This window comes from Schistocerca piceifrons, chromosome X, assembly GCF_021461385.2.
Source record: "Schistocerca piceifrons isolate TAMUIC-IGC-003096 chromosome X, iqSchPice1.1, whole genome shotgun sequence".
NCBI lineage: Eukaryota > Metazoa > Arthropoda > Insecta > Orthoptera > Acrididae > Schistocerca > Schistocerca piceifrons.
Genome location: NC_060149.1, coordinates 756539550 through 756564811, shown reverse-complemented (window position 1 = coordinate 756564811; position 25262 = coordinate 756539550). Strand labels below are relative to the sequence as shown.

At 42.4% G+C, this 25262-nt stretch overlaps 1 protein-coding gene across 2 annotated transcripts in view; it reads right to left on the bottom strand.

Moving 5' to 3' along the window:
* LOC124722007 (lysosomal acid phosphatase-like) overlaps positions 1-24781 on the bottom strand; it is a 180917-nt gene extending 156136 nt beyond the window's left edge. For both annotated transcript variants that reach the window (XM_047247179.1, XM_047247180.1), the window contains exon 1: positions 24584-24781. In XM_047247179.1, the coding sequence (XP_047103135.1) occupies positions 24584-24736 (153 nt within the window). In that variant the 5' untranslated portion in view covers positions 24737-24781. The remainder of the gene's footprint in view (positions 1-24583) is intronic.
* Between the last annotated feature and the right edge of the window lie 481 nt (positions 24782-25262).

The window sequence follows — 25262 nt, the reverse complement described above, 5'->3', positions numbered from 1 at the left end:
CACCACTAGGTTTTTCATCTCTAACCATTTACTCGAAGGTCGTATTACTCGACTTCCAGGAAGATACAGAGAGCATCCAGAAAGGGTAGTGCTTCTTCCACCTTCCCAACAAGTTGGTGAAGTGTTACTTCACATGATTTGCTTCACAAGTATTATGCAAATGTTGCAGTTCATAGATAAAATTACGTATTCACAACAACAAAAAATATGTCGGCAGAAAACAAAAACGTGGCATTATGAATTTGGCAGTACCGCGTATGTGGTATGCGGCAAAGATGGGAATTCGCATCTGACGAGGAGCGTGTGTAGATAGGTGCTGAAGAGGTTGGCTGCTGTGTCCTGACAGTGCCCACTGTCGGAGGTTCGAGTCCTCCCTCCGGCATGGGTGTGTGTGTTGTCCATAGCGTAAGTTAGCTTAAGTTAGAATAAGTAGTGTGTAAGCTTAGGGACCGATGACCTAAGCAGGTTGGTCTCAACAGTTCTTACAGCAAATTTACAAAATTTTAAATCTAAAATACTGCATCTCGGTTCTTACAATAGTGCAACAGGTGCGCACTGGTTAGCTGAGAGACTCGAAGAGGTGGACAGTTTTTTTTATTAGAAGCAGAATACTATTCTTCCACTTTTTTTTATTCCTGGAATATTCTTTTACGTTGGTTCTAAAATCAGAACTGTTCTAATTTGGCAAAACCCCTCCGGCTCCGAAATTTTTTTCATTTGTTAAAAAATATATGGCTTCCTTACAGACCTCATATGCATCCAGTGCAAAATAACTTAAATTGTGAATATATTTCTGAATGAACGTTTGTTATGTATTTTTCCGTCACCCTTTTCACTGTTATAAGATATGTTCTACAAGGAACGCACGCCGTTGGGGGCGGCAACCTGTAATTTATTTTCCCTTAATTACTACTTCAGTTTTGTTCCACAATTTAAAGGTATATATGGGTGCAAACATGAAATACATGGGAATAATGCAGCTGCTCAGTGACAGGTATGGGGGAGGCATTGAGGCCAGGCCTCGGCTCTTCGACCCCTGCCCTCTTTGCCTCCGCCTACCTGGTGCTGAAAGTCTTCTCAAACGTTTTTTAAAAAATAATAGTGCAGCGATCAGCATGTCTGTCTAGTAAGCGGGAGGTCCAGGTTCGAAGCCCAGTCGGTCACAAATATTCATCTGCCGTCTTAGCTGTATTTCAATGCGCTGTGACAGTGTGGACGTCGGTCCTTCGATATTTAAGATGCAATTGTTTTTTGAGGCAATAGAGGTGATTTGCAAACATTTGTCTTGCCATCAGTGTAACGGGACTTCAACGGCATCCAACCTTTAGTCATTGCTTTGTGCCGGCGCTAACCCATGTCATATATATGCGAATCAGATAGTAGTTCATATTTAGTCAAATAACGAATGGTCAGTAAACAAGTATGCCGGCCGGGGTGGTCGAGCGGTTCTAGGCGCTACAGTCTGCAACCGCGCGGTCGCAGGTTAGAATCCTGTCTCGGGCATGGATGTGTCTGATGTCATTAGGTTAGTTAGGTTTAAGCAGTTCTAAGTTCTAGTGGACTGATGACCTCAGAAGTTAAGTCCCATAGTGCTCAGAGCCATTTGAATCATTTATGAAGTATACAAGTATTTACGAACAGTAGAAGCAGAGTTGCAGCGAACTGATCCCTTAACCAAGTGCAACATACAGTACCTGTGTAATGAGTCATTCCAGCTGCATAGCTGAAGGTAATATTTGTTAAGCAGTTCATTGCAGAATTAATGTAATACCCGCAAGATGATCTCTGTAGTCATACTGTATCATTAGCAGCCCGCGAATGGAGTACTATATTCGTTAAATCGGATTACTCAAGCTGAGGCCAAATAAAGAGAAGCGACGGCGCCACAACACTATCTTTACTTAAGTAGGTAGTCAGCGCTAAATTATGTGTGCCACCATTAACGTTACTGTAAGCAGTTTGACAGCATAACACCACCACAACTACTGACAACCTGAGCCATATCATCACGCAGTTGTAACTCGCAGTGATTACAAGTTGCTGATGTTTGTCTAGAATAGCGGAAAGCGCCTCTGAAGTTCCATTTGCATTACGCCTAGGACGGAGAGAATCCTAAATAACAGTAATAGGTCACCCAGCGGAGAGAAGAGTCCACGTATTGTCTCAAGTTCTTGCAGTTTGATATTAATGCAGTTCCCGATAGTTTCACAATAACGGGTTATTTTGGCTATCGGAATACTCATGTGGGAATTATAAAAGTGTAATTGCTAGAACGCTCAACTGCCTTAATACCACCTCATTCTGGATTGAATACGACTCGGAAAGCGACGTTAATTTGACGTTTCCATCCATCTCCTGACGTCTTACTGAATGAAGTCTGAAGTGCACGCTCAGTTGTGTTGCCTGCCGCATGGATTCTGTGAAGTGTTGTGGCAGCTGGCAGTCATTGCTGAATACAGACATTTGCAGATATCCCCACTGCCTTAGGGGAAATCGTCTTTGTTGCATTTTTTCCATACCGTAATTATCACAACAACATAAGGCTTGTTCTGCTGAAGAACTTGATGCCCACAAGTCCTTAAATAAGAATCTCCTAGCGGCAGTAATGCATGAAAGGAGACAGACTGTTGGACAAAAGAATGGACAGCTCTCCCTGCTTTTTGCGTTTCCGATAGCGCCTACGATAAGAATCTGGTGTCGTATTATGCTTTACAACCTTAAACTGTTTATTTTTTTACTCCATACTAAACCAAAGTTATGATATGAGAAGAGGAAATGACTGATATGCTTCTCAGGAACTTTAATTTTTCGTGTTTATTTTCTCACTTCATACTAAAACAAGGGCGTTAATATGAGAAGAGGAAATGAAATATACGCTTCCAAGACATAATATTTCCTTGTGTGCTGCTACTGCATACATGAAAGCCCTGAAGTTAATTTTTGTATGTTGGATAAATTTTGATATCACCTCACATTCCTTTGTGAGAAGGTTCCTATTTTCTTTGGATTCAAATAGAGTGGACATTTCATCACTGGTTAATATTCTGATGACTAATGACATGATACCCGTTTCAATTGCTCCATGGCACCTGTGAGTAGAGTCTCACGTTGGTTACTATAAGAACACGCAGGCAGTGATATCCGCTCACTGCAGTCAGAGCCAAGGTGATTTCTTTCTGTTTATGGGGAAGCGTCTGCTGCAGTGTCCACGCTCAGCCAACGTAAACAAATCGCGGCGGCATTGGGCACTGCTAATCGCTGCACTTGCCGCGAGCCTCGACAACAAGAGCGCACTGTCTCTGCTAACTACACTATGGAATACACTTAACGTAATATGCAGGTCGTGGGTTGGATAAAAATTCAGTTTGATGCAATATTTATTGTTGGTTGTCTCTCTAATGTTAATAGTATTGATACAGATTGTGCGTGAACATGAAACCCCCCCCCACACACACACACAAACAGTCATTGATTCCAGTGAGGGTGACAACTACTGTGTGTTGAACAACACATGCACCAGTCAATTCCTCAGTTGGTGTCGAGTGGATGAGATTTTTCAATTACCTTGCATTGCAAGAATTGTAGGGACGAGACTGAAAGTAAATGGACTTGTATCTAAAGAGCTGCGACAAAACAAAGCTTGACCGACTATCAGATAATTGTCCACATGCGTTTTGTGGACGAGTATACTTTTAGTAACCAACCCACCCACGATCATTACATAAGATTTCTCGAAGGCGTAGGGGCATTGATTTCATTAAGTCGTCGACAGTGTAGCGTGATGGTTTATTTCCCACTATACGTTTTCTATATTCGTCCAAAGGTCGCTTGCATTTGTAGGTCCACATGGCAATGACCTTGTTACCTTTGCCCACATATTCTCTATCTGGTTGATGTTCGGTGGTCGTGGAACAAACGGCAACAGCTTTATCCTCTCTTCGCCCTGAAACCAATCTCGCACTGCTCTGCTATGATGGATGGGGCTCTGCTCCTGTAAATAAACTTATCTCGTTCGTTCATATATTTATATTTAAATAACATATTAGTACTAAGCACATTGTATTATTATTTTCCACAGTGTTTACGAATTCAGGCCCTGTCGTAAATAAGTGATCGGGATTCAACTGTCTGATTAAGAATGTGGTTTACCCAGTCTATCATATGATGAGAGTCGTATTCGGATATCCACAATAAGCCTGACTGGCTGAATCCGATTAGAACGATCTGGTATCGAAATGAAATTACCGAAATCGGATAATTTGAAATTCTGTATTGCAACAATTCTGCGCACATAAATTCCTATGATGGAGTAACAGGTAGCTACTGCCTAAGAAAGAGTGAGAAATATGTCTACTAGCAGCAATGTAACGTAAATATAACCCATATTTATGTGATGGAAATACTGAATCGAACAATGCACATCTATTTCAGTGGTGGGAAGATGCACCATATCGGATTTACTGATGACATAATGACAGTAATAATAATAATAATAATAATAATAATAATAATAATTCCGTGGGGCCAATAGGGGAAACCTACCCCATATGGGTGGTACCGAGGAAATCAAATACTTGGGGTGAACCAAATACTAACACAATCCTGAACGGCTACTCAATCCGTTGAACCCAAAACCCACGCACGTCTGAGTGAAAAATCACCGCTACTCTGGTCACCGTCTGTTAGCTCAATGAGCTCGGCTGAAAATATTTGCTTCCAGAGGTTTGGCGGTGGTCTCGCGGTTCTAGGCGCGCAGTCCGGAACCGTGCGACTGCTACGGTCGCAGGTTCGAATCCTGCCTTGGGCATGGATGTGTGTGATGTCCTTAGGTTAGTTAGGTTTAAGTAGTTCTAAGTTCTAGGGGACTAATGACCACAGCAGTTGAGTCCCATAGTGCTCAGACCAATTTGAACCATTTTAAACCAGAGGCTTCAACACCATCTGGTCCTGTCCGGTCCTGGAATCACCCAGGCCAAATCAGTGAAAAACAGTCAAACATGAACTGTGCAAGCAAAGTCAACTTGACCCCAGGTGGTACACAACCCGGCTGACGACAGGCGGTAGTTGGAATTTCGGATTCTGGGGAGTCCAGGTTAGCACGGCAGAGTATGTTGAAGATCTCGTGTAAATTTCCCTACAAGCAGAAGACATACATTTGAAAACTAAACGCCGCGCGGGATTAGCCGAGCGGTCTCAGGCGCAGCAGTCATGGACTGTTCGGCTGGTCCCGGCGGAGGTTCGAGTCCTCCCTCGGGCATGGGTGTGTGTGTGTGTGTGTGTGTGTGTGTGTGTGTGTGTGTGTGTGTGTGTTTGTCCTTAGGATAATTTAGGTTACGCAGTGTGTAAGCTTAGGGACTGATGACCTTAGCAGTTAAGTCCCATAAGATTTTACAAAAATAAGAATTTTTTTTTTTATAACTAAACATCGATGCATTGATCCAAATACGAAAACTTAATAATCCCACATAAAAATCGACCGACAAAAAATTCTCATCATTGCTCTTCAAGAACCACGACTAACTGACAGTGAAACCTTGCATTACGGAAACCATTGCATCTTCAAGAGCAAAATGCAACAAAAAGTAGCGAAAGGCGTACGAATCTTGGGCATGGCATTTCACGAACACAGATCTATCATCAGTTTTGTCAAAGAAATGACACCCATCAACAATCGACTTATGACTATGCTCATTCAGAGCCGCAGTAAAAAATATACACTCATCAATGCACATGCCCCCACCAACATCGAAAATAAGAAAAACACCAAAAATGTCGAAAAATTCTGGAACACGCTCGAAAATACTATGAGCAAAATTCACCAAGATGACGTGAAAATACTAATGGGAGACCAACGATCTATTCGGAACAGAGAAAAAACCTGTAGAAAAATCATTTGTACAAATTCAACATACCGAAACGCTTAGACCAACGGCACACGTCTGACTGAAATTTGCCAACAATTCAACCACAAAAGGGTGTCTTCCCACTTTAGGAAAAAACCAGTTCCCAGGTAACATGCTTGGCTTTCGTTCGCCTTTCTAGACTAGCTGAAAGCCAGATTTTTAATTCTTTTGTAGTAGAGCTACAAGCAGACAGATACAAACTCAATAAGGGTATCGTAAGATAACGCTCGAGCAAAATTCGTCTTGGTACTTTCAGTAACCCTTAGTGTCAGAGCGAAAACCTTACGGTACTGCCAATTTCGTAATGCCACTTTTGTTTTCTGCCGTCATATTTTTTGTTGTTGTGAATACATAATTTTATCTATGAAATGCCACATTTTCATAATACTTGCGAATGATACAGGAAATGAAGTAAATACAGATCTTTTCGAAGTCAAAAGTCGGTAATATCCTACTAATTGGTGTTAAAATAGGATCAATCGTCTTACAGACACTTAATCCTTTATTAAAATAGACTGCCGTCGTGATGTTTCTGTAATAAGCTGAATTTAATTTGTATTAGTACAGTGAATATTTTATTTGCATTTTCCATTAGTTTACTAATCGCAACAGTAATCATCAAAGAGAAATTAATCAGCAGCTGAATTTTCTTTCACGATATCTAAAACAATCTGACAATGCTACAGTTGTTTACAAATTCTATGCCTGTAGAAACCTACGTGTTTTAACGATGTCATTAATCCATAGTAGTTTTAAGAGTATTTTCGTCTAGAAATGAATTGCCTTGACGGTTGATGGATCAAGAGCAGGAAAGGTGATATTTTACGAACATATGACGAGAGGGACAAGTGCTTGAGAGAGGACTTCCCTATCAATACAAGTGCCTGAAACACGACTTTCCTATCAATCTCCGGGATAGTTTTGTTTCTCAAATCAACAGAGTGAGTTATCATGCAGAAGCACAGGTGATGTAGTTTTGTTGCTCTACTTTCATACACTGCGACCCAAAGGTGTCTCAGTTGTTGACAACAAATTCCAGCTGTGTTGCACACACCCCTTGGGGCAGAATTCGTAGCCCAAGACACACTTTTGGAGCTACCAGATGTAAAATAGTATGTTCACACTACTCTTTGCTCTAGTCTACGTATTTTGGTGGAGCTCAGCCTTTCATTCCTTCTTAGGAAGTTAACGATAAAGGCATCATAACACGTCACCAGTAACAGTACTGCATAGGAATGCTCAATGAGCGATCTGATGACGTTCAATAATAGTCACTCCGTTGATTTTTGTTGTTTCGAATTAGAGCATGCAGTACTCCTACACCAGACGTCTGAACTTTGGCTGTTGAATGCAAATGTCGATGATGGTAAAATGGTAATCTGTCACATATATCAGTAGTCGAGACTTCCTTAATGTGGAAAATCATTCATGCCAGAACGATCTTTGTTGAAACAACAATATCTTTTTCTGGTGTATTTTTCCCAAAAGCACTCGCTCCAAACACAGTTCAAATCTTTGTAGCTGCCTCCTCTACATTCACCCCTCTGTTATATCAAAGTAAATGTTGTGTTGCAGATGTTACACCTTTTTCCAATTGCGACTCAATTTTACAATGCTTAACTGTAGTTCACGATTTTGAAGTATGCAAAATCCAATGCTTAACTGCAAGATGATAACTAGAACTTCAAGCTCGAAAATGACAGTTGATACATACACTGACAGCGTGGCGCCGCCTTCACATGGGCGGCGCCGGATTTCAGGCGGCGGGTGGCGTCTGGCCGGTGGCCGGTAGCCGCTGCAGCGCGAGGAAACGCCCGAGCGTAAGCTGTTATGATCGCGACGCAGCCACGAGCTGTCCTGCGGAATTGTTTCTGGAATACTTGTTATTGCGGGTGAGTAGAATGTTAAGCAAATTGTCTTCGATGTTCAATCAGACTCATAACGTTAGACCGAAAAAAAACAAAAAAAAAAACACAGTTGCACGCGAACATGCGACTTTAAGTTTAGAATGCACAACGATTACCGCAAGACCACGGGCTCACTCCATCCATACCATCTCGGAAGTAGACAACACTTCATCCTAACACTTCCGCATCTTACAGTGTTGCCAGATTGTGCAGATGGCCGGACTTAGAGTTGTTAGGGGCGGTCAGTTTTATTGGCCACCTTAGGTCAACGACTCGGACTTTGTCTCTGTGGCGGCCGGCCGGCGGTCAGTTTTTATGTCTAAAACTGTACAGTATTGATCAATCCGAATTGTTTCTAACACCACAGTTCTTCACTAGGCATGGTCCTGTTGGAGGTGGTACGTCGTTGCCTACATCCGACCTCTGAAATAACTTAAACAGCCAGTTATAACGGGACCTACAGTTTAACGTGGCAGGCGTAACTCGGAATTTTTTACATCGACAAACACTGCCAGAGGTGAAACAGTGACGGTTATCAATCCTAGGACTGAACAGGGCTTTCCTTATTGGTACTTAGAAGGGAAACTCCCCATTGCAGCCCCCTCAGGTCTATTGTAACATGGCCCAGAGGATAGCCCGTCAAAAACTGAACACAGATCAAGCACGAAAACAGGAAGGATGTATACCGAACTGTGAAAAAAAAGCAAAATAGAAACTGAACGGTCCAAGCTCAACGAGTGCAACACCGATCGAGGTAGAACAGCCACGGCGTCGTGGCTAGGTGATCACGGTGATGGGCTGCAAAGCAGTGAAGCTGGGTTCAAAACTTGCCTGTGCATTTTTTAATTTCTTTTTTTCGCAACACTATGAACTGTCTGTCCGGTGATTGAAATGTTTGTTCTCTTTATGTAGTCTTGACAGTTGTCACACTATACATTGGTTGTAGGATACGAGTCATGTGGTAAGAACACATTACTGTCGTAAGTAAATGTGATGAATAGTTAGAGCAGGCAGAATACCACATAGTCGTCTCACAGAAATGAAAATAACAAGTACATGCGTGTGACTATGCTACAATAAAGGAATTCGAGAGTCAAAGCTTCCAAAACGGAACGAATTTTCAAAAACGTTAAAAATATATGTTTTGACAGAGCACAGAGAAACTCTGTGGTTGTGGAACCGTTACATTCATGTGTTGAAGTTCATCTGACAGACTACTATGTTTTCATCGTTTTCTTGGGAATGATCCTATTCACATTCATATCATCATTTTCTTTGGGCCTTTGTCCTGCTCCTACGTGGGGTCAGCCTTGTTACTACGGATTTTACGATGTTAGTGTCAGAGTGTGGCCGGATGCCCTTTCTGTCACCACCTGGAAACCCTGCAGGAGGGAATTTGTGTACCCCAGCTGTCTGCGTCGAGTGTAAGCCATAAAATAGTGCGACCGCTTTCAAATGTCTGCGAGTCGTGTAACTGAGGTGGAAGGTGGGGACCAGCACGGTATTCACCTAGTGGGATGTGAAAAACCGCCTAAAAACCACATCCAGGCTGGCTGGGATACCGGCCCTCGTCGTTAATCCGCCGGGCGGGTTAGGTCCGGGGCCGGCGCGCCTACCCGAGTCCAGGAAGCAGCGCATTAGCGCTCTCAGCTACCCTGGTGGGTGCCCATACACATTCATATAAACACCTAAAACAGAAAAGGAGGCATATCTCACTCACCAAGCGTACAAATTAGGTGCATAGGTGAGAGTTCCCTATCATATGACACCTGTACTGTCACTAATGTCGTGCATGACACATCAGACATGTTTTCCGGTGGAGGATTTGGGTGACTTGTCGCCTTGCCATCAAACGTTTGAGGGTTCCCATTCGATAGCTAATAGAGTAGTTGCTCAGAATGAACTTTTATTATAGGTCCCTCCATTACATCTTGCTGTTGCAAACGGACGTTACAGCATGACACAGCCACAAATTTGAATATAGCGAAAAAAAAGGAAAAAGAAAAAAATTGGCACGAGAGAGCTTTGAACACGGCTTGTGCACTTTGGAGTCCAAGACCGTGACCACTTAGCCACGACTCCGTAGCTCTTACACACTGCTCATGTTGCACTTCTTGTGCTTGGACCGTTCATTGTTTGTATTTTGCTTTTTTTTCATAGTTCAGTACACCTACTTCCTGTTTTCATGCTTAATCTGTGTTCAGTTTTTGACGGGCTGTCTACTGGGTCCTCGTACCACTAAATCTTAGGGGTGTACGATGTGGAATTTCCCTTGTTAGATCCGGTCTGTTCCCTGGTACAGCACTTGGAACATTCTGCATACATTAGTTTCGAATTCGCCTCATTTATTTCAGTGATGAGGTGATCAAAGTAAATAATTCTATGGTATCAGAATACCCCCTCAAGTCTTTAGATAAGTGATGTACAAAAACAGGTGATTGTTTTTTGATTCTCCTGACAGATGTGAGATTTGGCACTTGGAACGCTCACATTTTAAATCTTCGTTTGTCTTTCGCAGGCAAGTGCTCTACCGACTGAAATATCCAGGCCCGACCGAGAACCACCCTCACAGCTTTACTTCCCGGAACAGCACGCCATTTTAATACGTCAGGAAGTTTCAAATCATGAAAATTAATTCTCCAAGGGATATGTTATTTCTCTCTCTGCGAGAAATGGACACCTCGCTAGGCTGTATGGATTATTTAGCATGTAATGGACTGCAGGTAGCGAAAGGTTATCTACAGCTTTAACAGAAACCAAACTGCAGTTACGATGAAAAGGATACGTAAGGGAAGCAGTTAATGAGAAGGGGGGGAGGCGGAATTATTGTCACTTATCGCCAATGTTATTCACTTTGTGCATTTAGTTAGCAGTAAATGAAATCCAAGAGAAATCTGGAATAGATTTCGGGGAAAAGAAATGAAATGATATGTACGTATGGCATTTTTGGCTAGGAGTCCCATCTGGGATTGTCGGCCGCCCAGTGTAAGTCTTTACTTGACGTCAGTTCGGTGAGTTGCGCCTTGGTGGTGATGTAATCACACACACACACACACACACACACACACGCGCGCGCGCGCGCGCGCGCGCGCGCGAGCGGAGAAAATCCCTGACCTGGACGGGAATCGAACCCTGAATCCCGCGATCAAGGATCAGCGACGCTAACCTCAAGATTACGAGCTGTTGACAGGAAGAAGAAATAAATAGTGAATGCTTTCACGACCGGATGTTATAGTTGCTGATGAGTCTTCCGGGCTGTAATTCCGTGATCGAAGAAAAATTTCGGTTCCAGAAGTTTCTTCCAGAGCTGCGCTGCACGTCTTCGGAGGTGCTCTTGGCAACACTGAGTCTCGCCGACTGCATGTCTATGAAGGAGGAAATGAAGACGTCTAACAGTGATACGAATGAAGATGTCCCCGCTTACAAGGTATCGTCGACGGAGTGTGATGAAACGGCAAGACTTCCTATCGCCAGGATCACCTCTGAAGATGTCCAGCGCAGCTCTGGACAAAACTTCAGGAACCTAAAAATTTCTTCGACCACGGACATACGGCAACTAAGAAATGCACTAATCAGCCAAAACACAATGACCACTGCCTACCGCGAGGTGGGGCCTGCGTAGTGACGGTGTGGGCACGTGACGCGCTATGAAAAGTATGTAAGCGCAATGGAGACGGATGGGGATCACCACGCGAATATATGGGCTGCAAATGGGGAAAACCACTGAGATAAGCGACTTCGTCGAAGGACACATTATTATTATTATTATTATTATTATTATTATTATTATTATTATTATTATGCAAAGCCTGTGAACAAGTATCTCGCAAACGGCGGAGTTGGTCGAATGCTAACGCGCTACTGTCGTGAGCATCTACAGGACGAGGCAGGAGGACAGTGAAACTACCACTAGGTACTAACTGGTTGGACGTCCTCGACGCTTCACAGAACGTGGGATTCGGAGGCTTGTCTGCTTTGTAAAGTAGGATAGATGGTATTCTGCGGCATCTCTTCCGAAAGAACGCAATGGTGGAGCACGCCGTTCATCGTACGTTGTTGAACATGAAAACCCGCAGAAGATCATCCCTACGTGTTCACATGTTGACACAATGACCTCGTCAGTTACGATTACAGTGGGCACGGGACTATCAGGATTCGACCGTCGATCAATGGAAACGTCTCGGCTCTTCGGGTGAATTACATTTTTGCTACAGTAGGTCGATGATAGTCTCCGTAAACGCTGTCATCGAGGCGAACGGCGGCTCGAAACACGCAGCGCGCCACGGACGCAGGCTGGTGGGAGCAGTAATATGCTATGGGAGATATTCTCTTGCTCTTCTATGGGACCTGTGATAGTAATAGACATGCTGACAGCTGCGAACCACCTGCATCTCCTCTCGCTTGATGTCTTCCCCGACGGCGATGTCATCTTTCAGCAGTATAATTGTCCGTGTCTCGGAGCCAGAGCCGTGATACAGTGGTTCGAGGAGTTCTACAGTGAACTTACGTTGATGTCTCGGCGACCAAATTTGTCTGATATAAATTCTATGCAACCCATTTGGGTCGCTATCGGGTGCCATCACCGCGTACGCAAATCAACGGTCCGTTATTTACACGAATTACGTGACCTGTACGTAGACGTATAATGTCACATACCTCCACAAGCCTACCAACAAACTGTCGGATCCGTGATACGCAGAATCAGTGATGCATTTCGCTCCAGAGACGAACAAACAAGGTATTAAGCAGCTGGTCATATTGTTTTGGCTCGTCAATATAAATAATACAAAGTTTGTCGATGACATTGCAATCCTGTCAAACAGGGCAAAGGACTTGCGAGATCAGTTGAATGGAATGGGTTCTATCTTAAAAAAAAGAGGTTACAAGATAAACATCAGCAGAAATAAAACAAGGGCAGTAAAATGTAAGCAAATTAACTCATGTTATGCCCAAGGAATTTAGTTAGGAAACGAGAAAACGTAAGCAGTAAACGAGTTTCACTGTTTGTGGAGTAATGTGACTGACGATGGCCAAAGTAGAAAAGATATCAAAGGCAGACTGGCTACAGGAAGATGATAATTTCTGAAAGAGAGAAATATTTAATATCTAACACAAATGTATTAGAAACTATTTTTTGAGATAATTTGAAGTTGGCAACATTTTACGGAAGCGAAACGTGTACGATAAACAGCACATGAAGAAGGGAATAAAAGCTTCTGAAATAGGAAGCTGGCGAAGAATGCTAATGAGTAGTTCGGGTAACTAATCAAGAGGTACCAAATCTAATTTGTGAGGAAAGAAATTTATGGCGTAATTTGACTAAGAGGAGAGATCGGTTGACGGGATACATCCCGAGACTTCAAGGAACCATGCCGCGCGGCGTAGCTGTGCGGTCTACGGCGCCTTGCCACGGTTAGCGCGGCTCCCTCCGTCGGAAGTTCGAGTCCTCCCTCGGGCGTGTGGCGTGTGGCACCAAACAAATTGAAGCAATCATCAAGTTGGTAATGGAGGGGAGTATGCAGTGCGAGACCAAGGCCTGGGTACAGCAAACAATTTGAAATTTGTGTACGTTGCATTAGTTACCCAGAGACGAAGAGGCTTGCACAGCACTGACTAACGTGGAGGGCTCTAGCTACAGAGTGATGATAACAAAAACAGCCAGCAGTTCATGTGAGCAGAGATGAAACCCAGAGGGAGACATTTACGGGCTGTATTGCGGATAATCAAACATTTCCAATTGAAAACGATGCAGGAGCATCTTTATTGCCCCTTCAGAATGCAGCTGAGAATTGTCTTTAAGAAGAAAATGCACGACAGTTATCTAATGTTGGCTGCACAGCTTCAGGCTTTGGTTACACATCTCAACTAATTTTTATTATTTATAAAATGCAATTTATATTCTGTAAGGATATAAAATACACAATGGGCTAACAGTGAATGATGTGCGGTTCTAATTATGCGGAAAACAAACAACCAAAAAAATAAAAAGTCGTCGGCTCCCAGTTCCTGTCTTAATATTGAATTTGTTTTTTTCACTACGAATGCTACCAGTAATCTCACCATTTACTACGTCATTTACACGCTGTAGCAAAACTACCGAATCGTAGTTTTAGTAGAGCGCAACTCTACTCACAACTATTGTGAAACACTGAAATAATTAAAGTTGTACTGAAAAGTCGTAGTAGTGACCATTGTACTTAAGAACGAACAGCGTTTATGTCATGCACATTCAGAAGGTGGAAGCCTCGTGTTTTCCTTTGACGTTCATATTAGCTTTATGTAATTGTCAGCTGCTATCTAAACCATTTCCTCCTGTGTGAATAGAACTTTTAAGAGCGTGTGTAGATGGCCCTCTGGGAGCTGTGCGTGGCTTTCTTTACCTGCTAGAAACTGGTACCGTTTCTGTTCGTAATACTGCGAGCAACTTATTTTTGTTCTTCGCTGTGGCTTTTATTCGCCCTGAAAATGGGTACAGCGAGATAAATACCTTCTGACTTTAACATTGCTCTCTTATGCAAACAGATGGAAGTTAATTTGGTGATGGCGAAAAATTTTGCTTTCATTCAGGGAACTGTATATCAAAATGGACGATTATTAATGCAGATGATGTGTTAGGTTTCTGTTTAATAATAAAGGCCAAAAAATTTATTTCAATCTGCATTTTCCTAGGATCTGTAGAGCACGGCGACATGAAAGGTGACAGAACAAGAGGCGGTTGTTGGATATAGCGGCAGTGTATTGCTAAAGATGCGAAACACACACACGTTATTAAATTTTTAAAACTATGTACGTTGAGAGAAGACATAAAATTTTCCCCAGACTTGCATATCTGACAAAACAGGCAGACGATATCTGTGTCAGTTCCTTTCTACAAAATACAAGTTTTCTCTCATGTCTATTTGTACAGCTTCAAAGAAATTTTATGAAATATGTAAATATGACTCGAAAATTTTTTCGCATAGGTCTGGTGATGTGAATACCATTATTCCAGTCAACACTTGTTTGAAATCCAAATCTAAACAATTTTTTTCTGGACATGCAAGATTTAGCTACTATTTTGGATCTTTCAGCTATACTAACGTTATATATATCATTTGTGTGTACGACAGCTACCACAGGTCATGCATATACAAAGTGTTCCCTACCTCTGCCCACACTGTATCAGAGTATTCACTTTGCCAAAGAGACTGAATTTGAAAAATGACACGCAAATGGTGGCACACAAAAATAAGTAGCTTTCAACCGAAGAAAGAAGAACATAGAAAAGTCCCTAGGATCAAGATCGGCATATGTCTGATCGAGAGAGACAGCGGTCATTTTCTTGACCGAACGAGTTGGCACACTGGACTCGCACTCGGGAGGACGACGTTTCAAATCCGCGTCCGGTCATTCTGATTTAGGTTTTCCTTGATTTCGCTAAATCGTTTCAGGCAAATGATGGGATGGTTCCTTTACACGGACACGGCTGACTTCCTTCACAATCCTTTCCTAATCCGATGACCTCGCTGTTTGGCCCCCTTCCCCGAATCAACCAACTAGCCACCATTTTTTGTAATTAAACATGAGGTCTTAACCACATTTATCACGTTTTACGGCCAGTTTCGAATGTTAATCGCTTGCAGGTTCCTTTTCATGTTTGTCATATACAAGGTGTATAATAATTAATGGCGTAAATGCATACAGTTGAAAGTACACGATACTAGAAGCAAAAAAGTCTTAGTAAACATAGGGTCGAAAATGCATACCTTAAGAGCTACGAGCAATTTTTCTTCTTCGATTCTGCGAAGAGAATCTCATCTACTGCAAGCTCTTTGCTTTTTCCATATTTTGGGAAGTGATAATATGGATCAAAACAAGAAAAAATGTCCAGTAAACATGTGCTCTAAAATGCATTCCTTAAAAGTTATGAGCACTTGTTCATCTTTGGTACTTTGGAATGCAACTCTTCTAATGGACAACTGATCATAGCTCTAAAGGTATGCATTTTAGAGCACATGTTTAATGGACTTTTTTCCTTGTTTGGTCCATATTATCACTTCCCAAAATATGGAAAGCAAAGAGCTTGCAGTAGAAGAGATTCTCTTCACAGTATCGAAGAGGAGAACTTGTTCGTAGCTCTTAAGGTATGCATTTTCGACCCTATGTTTACTGAGCCTTTTTTGTTTCTAGTATCGTGTACTTTCAACTGTATGCGTCTGCGGCATTAATTATGATACACCCTGTATATACTGAGTCATTCCGCAGCTGCAAACTGTCGACATCATACATTCATACAGCTGCGTTGATAAGTTAAAAATGTAACTAAAAGTGAAATAGATCTGAAAATGACTTTTTGCCTGCCGATACCAGTCATAAAAGTCATGACTATGATCATAATTATCAATAAGCTTCAGCCACATCCGGCCTCTTCAATTTAATTTTATAAAGTCAAGGTATGGTAGCAGAAACGGTGGACACAGTGCCACTTTTTTAAATGCAGTTGTTACTATTTGAAAAACAAAAATTCATAGAAATATTGTCCAGAGATTACCTGCAGCTATTCTGGTGCTTCGAACTATAAACAATATTACTGTTATTTCAATAAAGAGATTGCTTAAAATTTTCAGGCATAGTTGTGACAACTTCTCATTCGCAATCTAAGCCAGAAACAGTTCGTTATCACTTGATACGGTCGTAGTACACATTTGATAATTAGTGAACAGTATGAGGAATATCGAAACATAAATTTCAAATTTATTGTGCGAGTATTGCCCCAAAGCCGGTCGATGTGGCGGTGCGGTTCTAGACGCTTCAGTCTGGAACCGAATGACCGCTACGGTCGCAGGTTCGAATCCTGCCTCGGGCGTGGATGTGTGTGATGTCCATAGGTTAGTTAGGTTTAAGTAGTTCTAAGTTCTAGGGGACTGATGACCACAGATGTAAAGTCCCATAGTGCTTAGAGCCATTTATTTCCCCCAAAATAAGGAAGCAAAAAGTTGCGCGAAAATATGTATTGCCTATTTTTCCACCAAATCCGCTCTTTAGAAACCATTCTAAAAATCCGGAAACCGAATGTTTTGCAGCCTCCGCTTCATTTCGAGGGCAAGGTAAAAATTTCTCCGCCTGGCACAGAGGAGACGATGCTGATGCTACAAATTACGTTCTTGGTGTGCTGTTACGTATTCAGGAATCTTTCAAGTCAAGTGTGAATTCAGTCAGCAGAATTGTTTTAAAATAGTCGTGCAAGTTTTGTTCCAGTGGATACTCTATACTCTGGAGCAGATTTCGGCCAAAAAATCAATCATTGCGTTGAAGGATTTATCGAGAACAGAAATACAGTGCGTCCCTAGAGTCATGGTGTAGAAATGAACTGTTGCTGTAGCTAACAGAAACGAAACGAAAGTTTGAAATTTGCCCTGCATTGGACAGTACCGCAAAAAGTTTCTGTACAATGCTGTTCAATGGTATGCGTGCGAAAATGATGCATCACAATGAATCGTTTGACAACAGCATATCAGGCCACGTCAGTCGATATGTGGGCGGTACACAGGAACGTTCATTATGTTCTGTAGCTTGGTAAATTCGAATCCGTAACCAATGTTCAACGTGAATGTTGTCGCGTGTACAACGAAGAGCCACCACATTGAAGTAACATTAATGGTTGGGATAAGCAGTTAAAGGATACCGTCTGTTTGTTGGACAATCCCGTTCTGGTAGGCCTCCAGTAAGTGACGACTCTGCAAGAGCTATGTGGGATAACTACATAAGGAGCCCCAAAAAATCAGTGCGTGCCTGTGCTCAAGAATTAGACCTAAAAAATACTACACCTGCACGCTATCGAATCGACTGATAGACCCAAACGACTCGAGGTTGTTACAGATATGCTTAACGAGATTGACTGCGATGATCCATTTATGAAGAAGATTCTGCTTAGGAAATGAGGCTACATTTAATGGCTCAAATGGCTCTGAGCACTATGGGACTTAACATCTGTGGTCATCAGTCCCCTAGAACTTAGAACTACTTAAACCTAACTAACCTAAGGACATCACACACATCCATGCCCGAGGCAGGATTCGAACCTATGACCGTAGCGGTCACGCGGTTCCAAACTGAAGCGCCTAGAACCGCACGGCCACACCGGCCGGCGATACATTTAATGTTTGTCGTTCTGTTCATCGCTATAACATCAGAATATGGGCTTCTGAAAATCCTAGTGTCTACACTGAGTACGAACGTAAGACCCCTAAGGTGAACTTGTGGTGTGTCCTGATGCGTGATAAAATTATATGTCCAGTTTTATTTGCGGAGCAGACTGTGACGTCAGACAACTGTCTTGCATTTGCAATTGCTTAGACTGCCACAGTTCCCAGAAGGTGTCATCTTCCAATAATACAGCGCTCCTCCACACTACACCACCATTGTTCGTGAGTTCCTAGATACAAAATTTCCCCAGCGGAAGATAGAAAGGGGTGGTTTGAAGTCATGGCCACCACGATCCCTGGACCTAACACCGTAAAACTTTTACTTTTGGGGTTATTTGCACCAACGTGTGTGAAGTGAACATATCAATGACATTGATCATTTAAAACAGAATCGCAGACGCTGTTCACTCTTTTACACCAGACGTCCTTGCACGTGAGTGGGAAGAACTAGAATATCGAAACTTCCTGGCAGATTAACACTGTGTGCCGGGACCTTTGCCTTTAGCGGGCAAGTGCTCTACCGACTGAGCTATCCAAGCACGACTCACGACCCGTCCTCACAGCTTTAATTCCGCCAGTATCTCGTCTCCTACATTCCAAACTTCACAGAAGTTCTCCTGCGAAACTTGCAGAAGGTAGGAGACGAGTTACTGGCGGAATTAAAGCTGTGAGGACGGGTCGTGAGTCATGCTTGGGCAGCTCAGTCGGTAGAGCACTTGCCCGCGAAAGGTAAAGGTCCCGAGTTCGACTCCAGGAACCGGCACACAGTGTTAATCTGCCAGGAAGTTCCGTATCAGCGCACACTCCACTGTAGAGTGAAAATTTCATTCTGGAAACTAGAATATCGTTTAGATGTGTGCAGGGCAACAAATGGAAGCCACATCGAACTGTGCTGAACAGCTATGCATACTTCGACTGTTTCTCTTTCATTTCGATCTTGTTTCATTCCTTTTCTGGGGTCGATTAACACTACACTAAGTCTTCACAGTCACACAGTACACCAAAACGTGGCGTAGGCTTCTAGGGCATGGGTCCTCCATTAAAATAGCTACGAATTCAAACGTGGCCGCAGTTGTCTTTATGAGGACCCAAATGAGGGGGGGAGGGCGGGTTCTATAAAAAGCAATGTATGTTGGAGATATCAAAGTGCACCAATCCGGTCTCAACAATTAAAGGTATTTGGAATAGCTGCGCTACAGGAATTTCAAACGATCTAGTTCGGCTTATTTTGCATGAGGAATGAACTATGATATAGCTTTGTGCAACATGAATGCCGCGTTAGTGGTATGTTGACCAAAAAACGAATTTATGAGCCATGTCCGGACTTTTTTTAACGAAATCAAACTGATTTAACACGTTTCACAACCCTTGGGCAAATTTTTAAGCTTATTCATGTTGTAACGCATAGTCTACGCGTATGTGGCAGTTATAAAATGCAGTAAATATGTACCCCCTCTGCGAGAGTGTCGATATTAATAGTTTTCAAATCTGTAGTATTAATCCCCCATCTTTAGATAATTTAACGTGGATCAGTGCCTAATTTCTTAAATTTTAGGAGCCGGAGCCCACATCTCTTCATCCACACATCTTCCCCGTCCCCATCCAACCTCCATAAAAATCACAAGTTACGATCTTTGAAAACTTACAGGACACAATGAAATTTTTTTTAACAAAACATTGTTCTGAAATTCAGGTTATTGAAACATACTTTAGAGCTCTGAGTTTGGTGTCAGTTGTAAACGAAAGACACTCACCCAGAAAAAAAACCGATTTTATCACCTGGAATTGAACCAAGAGCCACCAAGTTTGTAGCCAACGACGCCAAACACTAGGAAAGGAAGGAATATAATCTGAAATAGATTAGGTAACAGCGTGCAAAAATGTGGTACGCGTGTGTACATCTGCGTTTGCAGATGACACAATGTGGAGCGTCAATCAAGTCACTACTAAGATGGCCACACACGTAACTGTATGCTTGACAGGCACCCATGCGCAAGCGTTTTACACAAGGATGCCTGCGCGTGAGTGCGATAAATTTGCGCAAGTATCAGGACTGTATACTCAGCTTTGTCGATGTTCTATAATGTAAGCTTGTGCACGTATGCAAGTGTGTGCACCAAGAATAGGGAGGCTTGTTCAAGCACGCGTCAGTAGTAGATTTGTTTTCTTAGCTGTTATGTCGAGCGATCTGACACATATCAACATCGAATTTCAAGAAGATTTTATTCGTGGTTATGAAAATTAGCCTTTCCTGTGGAAAATCAAATAGAAGACGCGTTATGACAAAGAGAAAAGAGATGCTGCGTATAATCTTCCTGTTAGATATAAAGCAGTTTATCCTGCAGTAGAGAAAGATGTAGTAATTGAGAGGATAAATTCCCCGAGATCAAATTATCGTAGGGAAAGAATATAACGTGGAAAGCAATTATAAATTACGGACTGCTGCGTGTCAGGTGTACAAATCAATGCAGTGGTATCTTCATTTGTTTAGCTTTCTGTGTGAGCAAGAGGTGCCTAGAAGGCCTGCAACTAATTTAGAACAATGAGAAGTAAGTGAGGTAGGTTTTGAAGAATATTTGGAGTTCGTTACAACAACACTATTATAGTTAAAGGTATTTTCCTTTATTTGTTTGTATAAAACTTTCATACGCAGTTTCATTTTACTTATTCTGATTTTATTTTGTTAATGCACGATTTTTTGTCGCCCAGGAACTTGTCGCTATTTATAAAGCAGTTCATGAATTTTTCAACATATTTATCAACAGGGTAGGAGATGAGGTACCGGCAGAAGTAAAGCTGTGAGAGCGGGGCGTGACTCGTGCTTGGGTAGCTCAGATGGTAGAGCACTTGCCGGCGAAAGGCAAAGGTCCAAGTTTCAACAAGTGGAATCTTTCCAGAGGTAAAGTTCCGTAATAGTAACATATCGATTTAGCTGGTGATCTCAATGCCAGCCCTGGGGGGAGAGGAGGGAGGCGAACCCACGGCGGGAGTTTCCTTTTTTTTGGGGGGGGGGGGGGCAAAATCCTAGACTTTACAATGGTTCCGAAAGGAGGAGTTAAACAACCCAGGGACAGTTATGTATAAATGAAGAAGTGTGAGAAAAAGAAATACAAATCATTCATAGAATCTAATTCCCTACTGGAAGCTGTCTACGGTAGTGTGAAAGCAGATGACAAAGGAAGCGCTGGAGTTTGTTACCTTCGTTGCGCCTTTCAAAGCAGCGAAGACTGCTACAAGCAATGATGGCAACTCTATTTCTACTCGACGTCTACATAAATCTTAAAATATACCTACACCAGCTCGAAAGCCCCCTCCCGAGATGAGAAAAACTTTGTGATGAAGATAAATGTCAACATGTTATGGCATGAAAATTCCTTAAATACCTATACGAATACAGCTGAGAAAAATACTTCAAAATAATTACAGAAAGAATAGGTAAATTATGCACTACCCGTCGCATAACATAGTCTTTTTAACCCAGACGTTGCTATTAAGAGTGTTTACACGCTGAAAGAAATATGGCATTTTTCCCCATCAATCCCTCTCCTTGATTTGCCATTAATACCACTTACATTACACTATTTCTTGCCACAATCCAGTCAATTATTATTTTCATCTACGTCTGTAACTTCTTTGAAGTATTCCCTCATTCCCTATTTTCTCAATGTTAAAGCCACAAGTAATAGCGATTAATATTAAAGTTATTACAGAAAACCTGTCAGACCTTATCTTGGACTGAAGCAATTAAAATGCATTGCACGAACTGTTTATCCAGTTACGCCGTGTTTCATACTGTTTGCGTTGCAATAACTTAAGAATGCAATTGTTACTTCCCTCTCCAATAAATGAAAGTGCTTTCAAAACTTCTCGATATTCGACAGCAGCTGTTTTTCCTGTATGTCCTGCGGACACACTGACTAGGCACTGGCGATTTTCACTCTTCTTATTCAACAAATAAAGCAATTACATTCAAGTCGCTCGCTGTCCTATGACCTTCCACTTTGTACAGTAGAAGCGGCGACGATACCGTCGACAGTGTAATACTCAGGTATGCTGTTTGTTACATGTCTTGCGCCGCACGCTGTCCGCTGCTCAGGAAACGACGAGAAGTGAAAAATGGTTCAAATGGCTCTAAGCACTATGGGACTTTACATCTGTCATCAGTCCCGTAGACTTAGAACTACTTAAACCTAACTAACCTAAGGACATCACACACATGCATGCCCGAGGCAGGATTCGAACCTGCGACCGTAGCAGCAGCGCGGGTTCGGACTGAAGCGCCTAGAACCGCTCTGCCACGGAGGCCAGCCCGACGAAAGTGAACACGCCTTAGTTACAATATTCTGCCATTTGTGCGACAGAACATCAGATCGAACACGAAAAATGTATAATTTAAGTCTGCTGTGACATGTAGAACCAGTCTCAGAGTATGTTGTTTGTTGTTGTTTTTGTTGTCTTCAGTCCTGAGACTGGTTTGATGCAGCTCTCCATGCTACTCTATCCTGTGCAAGCTTCTTCATCTCCCAGTACCTACTGCAGCCTACATCCTTCTGAATCTGCTTAGCGTATTCATCTCTTGGTCTCCCTCTACGATTTTTACCCTCCACGCTGCCCTCCAATACTAAATTGGTGATTCCTCGATGTCTCAGAACATATCCTACCAACCGATCCCTTCTTCTAGTCAAGTTGTGCCACAAGCTCCTCTTCTCCCCAATTCTATTCAGTACCTCCTCATTAGTTATGTAATCTACCCATCTAATGTTTGTACTGAAAATCAAATGAGCCGTCTGTAGCTGCAGAAACTCTTCTCTGCTTGTTTTCCATCAATGAAACCAGCACAGTGCGGAAAATTCCATCTCTTTGTAAAATAATTCGCTAACTTGCACCAGTCACGCGAGCACATCAGCTAGCAAGGGGACGCCATGCGTTAGATCATGGATTTACTTCAGACTTTGTATACTTTTATAGACGATTAGGACAAAATAATGTGCAAGCAGTATGGCGTACTACTTAGGCGATTTCAAGAAAATCGCAAGAGAAGTACCGAGGCATTGTGACCCTAAGCACACTATGACGGCGGTTATGTGGTAAGCGTTCAAGTTCATGAACCGGTGGATCGCTGAATCGAGTCCCGCTAACGGTTTTTTAAATTTATATTTTTCTCCAACACTAGTCATATTATTTCGTACATATTACATTTGAAAGGTGCTATGATGAAAAGACACATATTTGCTTGAACTTTTATTGAATTTTCAATGTTATTTCGCTGTTGACTACTTTTTATTATCATAACAAGTATTATGCTACTTTTATTCCTATTGGCAAGTTAAAAACTTTATCAAGCGCCTTAAAACTTGTTGATAGTTGATTGACAACGAACGAAAAATTGTTTCTCGTGAAGATGCTATTACAATATATTCAGTCGTACATCGCCAGTTTCCGGCACCTATATTTACGAAAATGTTGCCTTACTCATGGTTTGCATCCAAATTATCGGAAGGAAGAAGTTTTACAAAGTGTCAATGAGCTTTGTTTCCCCTTGGAAGCTCTGAAGATTTCTTGTGTGTGCGGGGTAATTACATTCCATTCGATGCAGTAGATGCCGTTTTAATTTGTTTTCCGGGTTTGTATGAAAAATATTGTGCTGCACCTTGTAATGTCGAAAGCACATCCGCCGATTAATCTTACATTATCTTCACGGTCTGGCATATTGTAAAGCGTTGTATTATTGAACAAAGTCACGTACACCTTTATGTATCGATGTGTGACTTTGGCTTTCCAAGCCTCTCTCTCCTCCTTGAAACCTGTGTCTGCGGATCGAAATGTTCAGCTGTAAAGCAGTCCTCACTACCTTTCCCGATTGCAGGTACAAAGGAGTTCGGAAATCGCGACAGGCATACGTTTTCAGGAAAACATTATGGGTTGGGTCATTTACTTGTCGATTATTATAAATATAATTTTTGTTGTGGTAAGAAAAGTTAGGAAATAGCCAAATAACGTTGGAAAATCAATAAACGTTCCCGCAGATACACGTCTCTACATCATGTTTTCTTTCAGTTGCGCTGTGTACGAAATAATGTGACTAGTACTGAAATAAATATAAATAAAAAAACCACGAGCAGACTCGATCCAGCGACCCCAGTAACGGAGCTTAACGCTGAGCACATGACAGCTGCCATCTCGTGTTCAGGGACGCAACGCACCGGTAGGTACATCACTGACGCGTGAAATTTCTCTTGCGCTTTTCTCGAAGTCGCGTAAGTAGCACACGTTGCTACTTGCAAATTAAGTTGCCCTGATGGACTTCTAAAAGTATACTAAGTTTGAAGTAAACTACATATCCGAATGTCGTGGCCTCCCCAGGTGAGTTAGACGCATTTCACATACGAACTGATGTTTGTGCAAGCATGTTTGAGCCCTGTGAATGCGAGAGGAATTTGTACACGCTTGTGCAAGACGTCTGATTATGAATATCGTTAAGCATGCAGTTATGTACACCTGTAGAAACTTTCAGTCACTTAAGACTATGATTCATTTTGATTACTTCAAGCGAATATCCGAGTGCGTGTTGAGTAACATAGGTACTCACAATAGACACGAGTTTCAACGAACTGTAGGATTGCTTCTCCGTGCGCCCAAGGGAGATGGAGAGCGCGAACACAACTGCGATAGTGGCACCCAGACAAGTCAGCCCCACCACACGTAGCGTCCTGCGCTGACACGGCAGCCGACCTCCAGGCATTTCCGACCTCGCTGCGCGTCAGCTGACAACCCACTGCCAGCGTCGGCTTCTCACAGCTGCCGGCAGCGCTCCGACGGCGGTTGCCCGAATCAGTAGGCTCGAGCGCTGTCTAGGTGCGACGCCGACTGTTCACAAACACACAACCAGAAGCCCGCATTCTTTCCTGGTGCGGGGATTCAGGGTTACGAGAGCAAGTTGAAAATTTCTTTATCTTGCTCACAGATGGCGCTCATAAAAATGACATTCCCGTTTTCGTTATGTTGCGCAATAACACAAATCTGCGAAATGCACTAGTTCATACGGCTTTTTAAATGTTGGCATGCACGTGTGATAAGCTAGAATGCCGCACTATCGAAAAATTCGGCATTTTGAACGGTTTATCCACGTCGCCAGAAATTTACCTCAAGTTGATAAAGATTCATCCTATGTGCTTTTATATTAAGGAATGAAGGATTGGTCCGCCTTTTTACACATACGAGGTGCGGCTAGAAGAAAACCGGACTGATGCTGGAAAAAACATTTATTT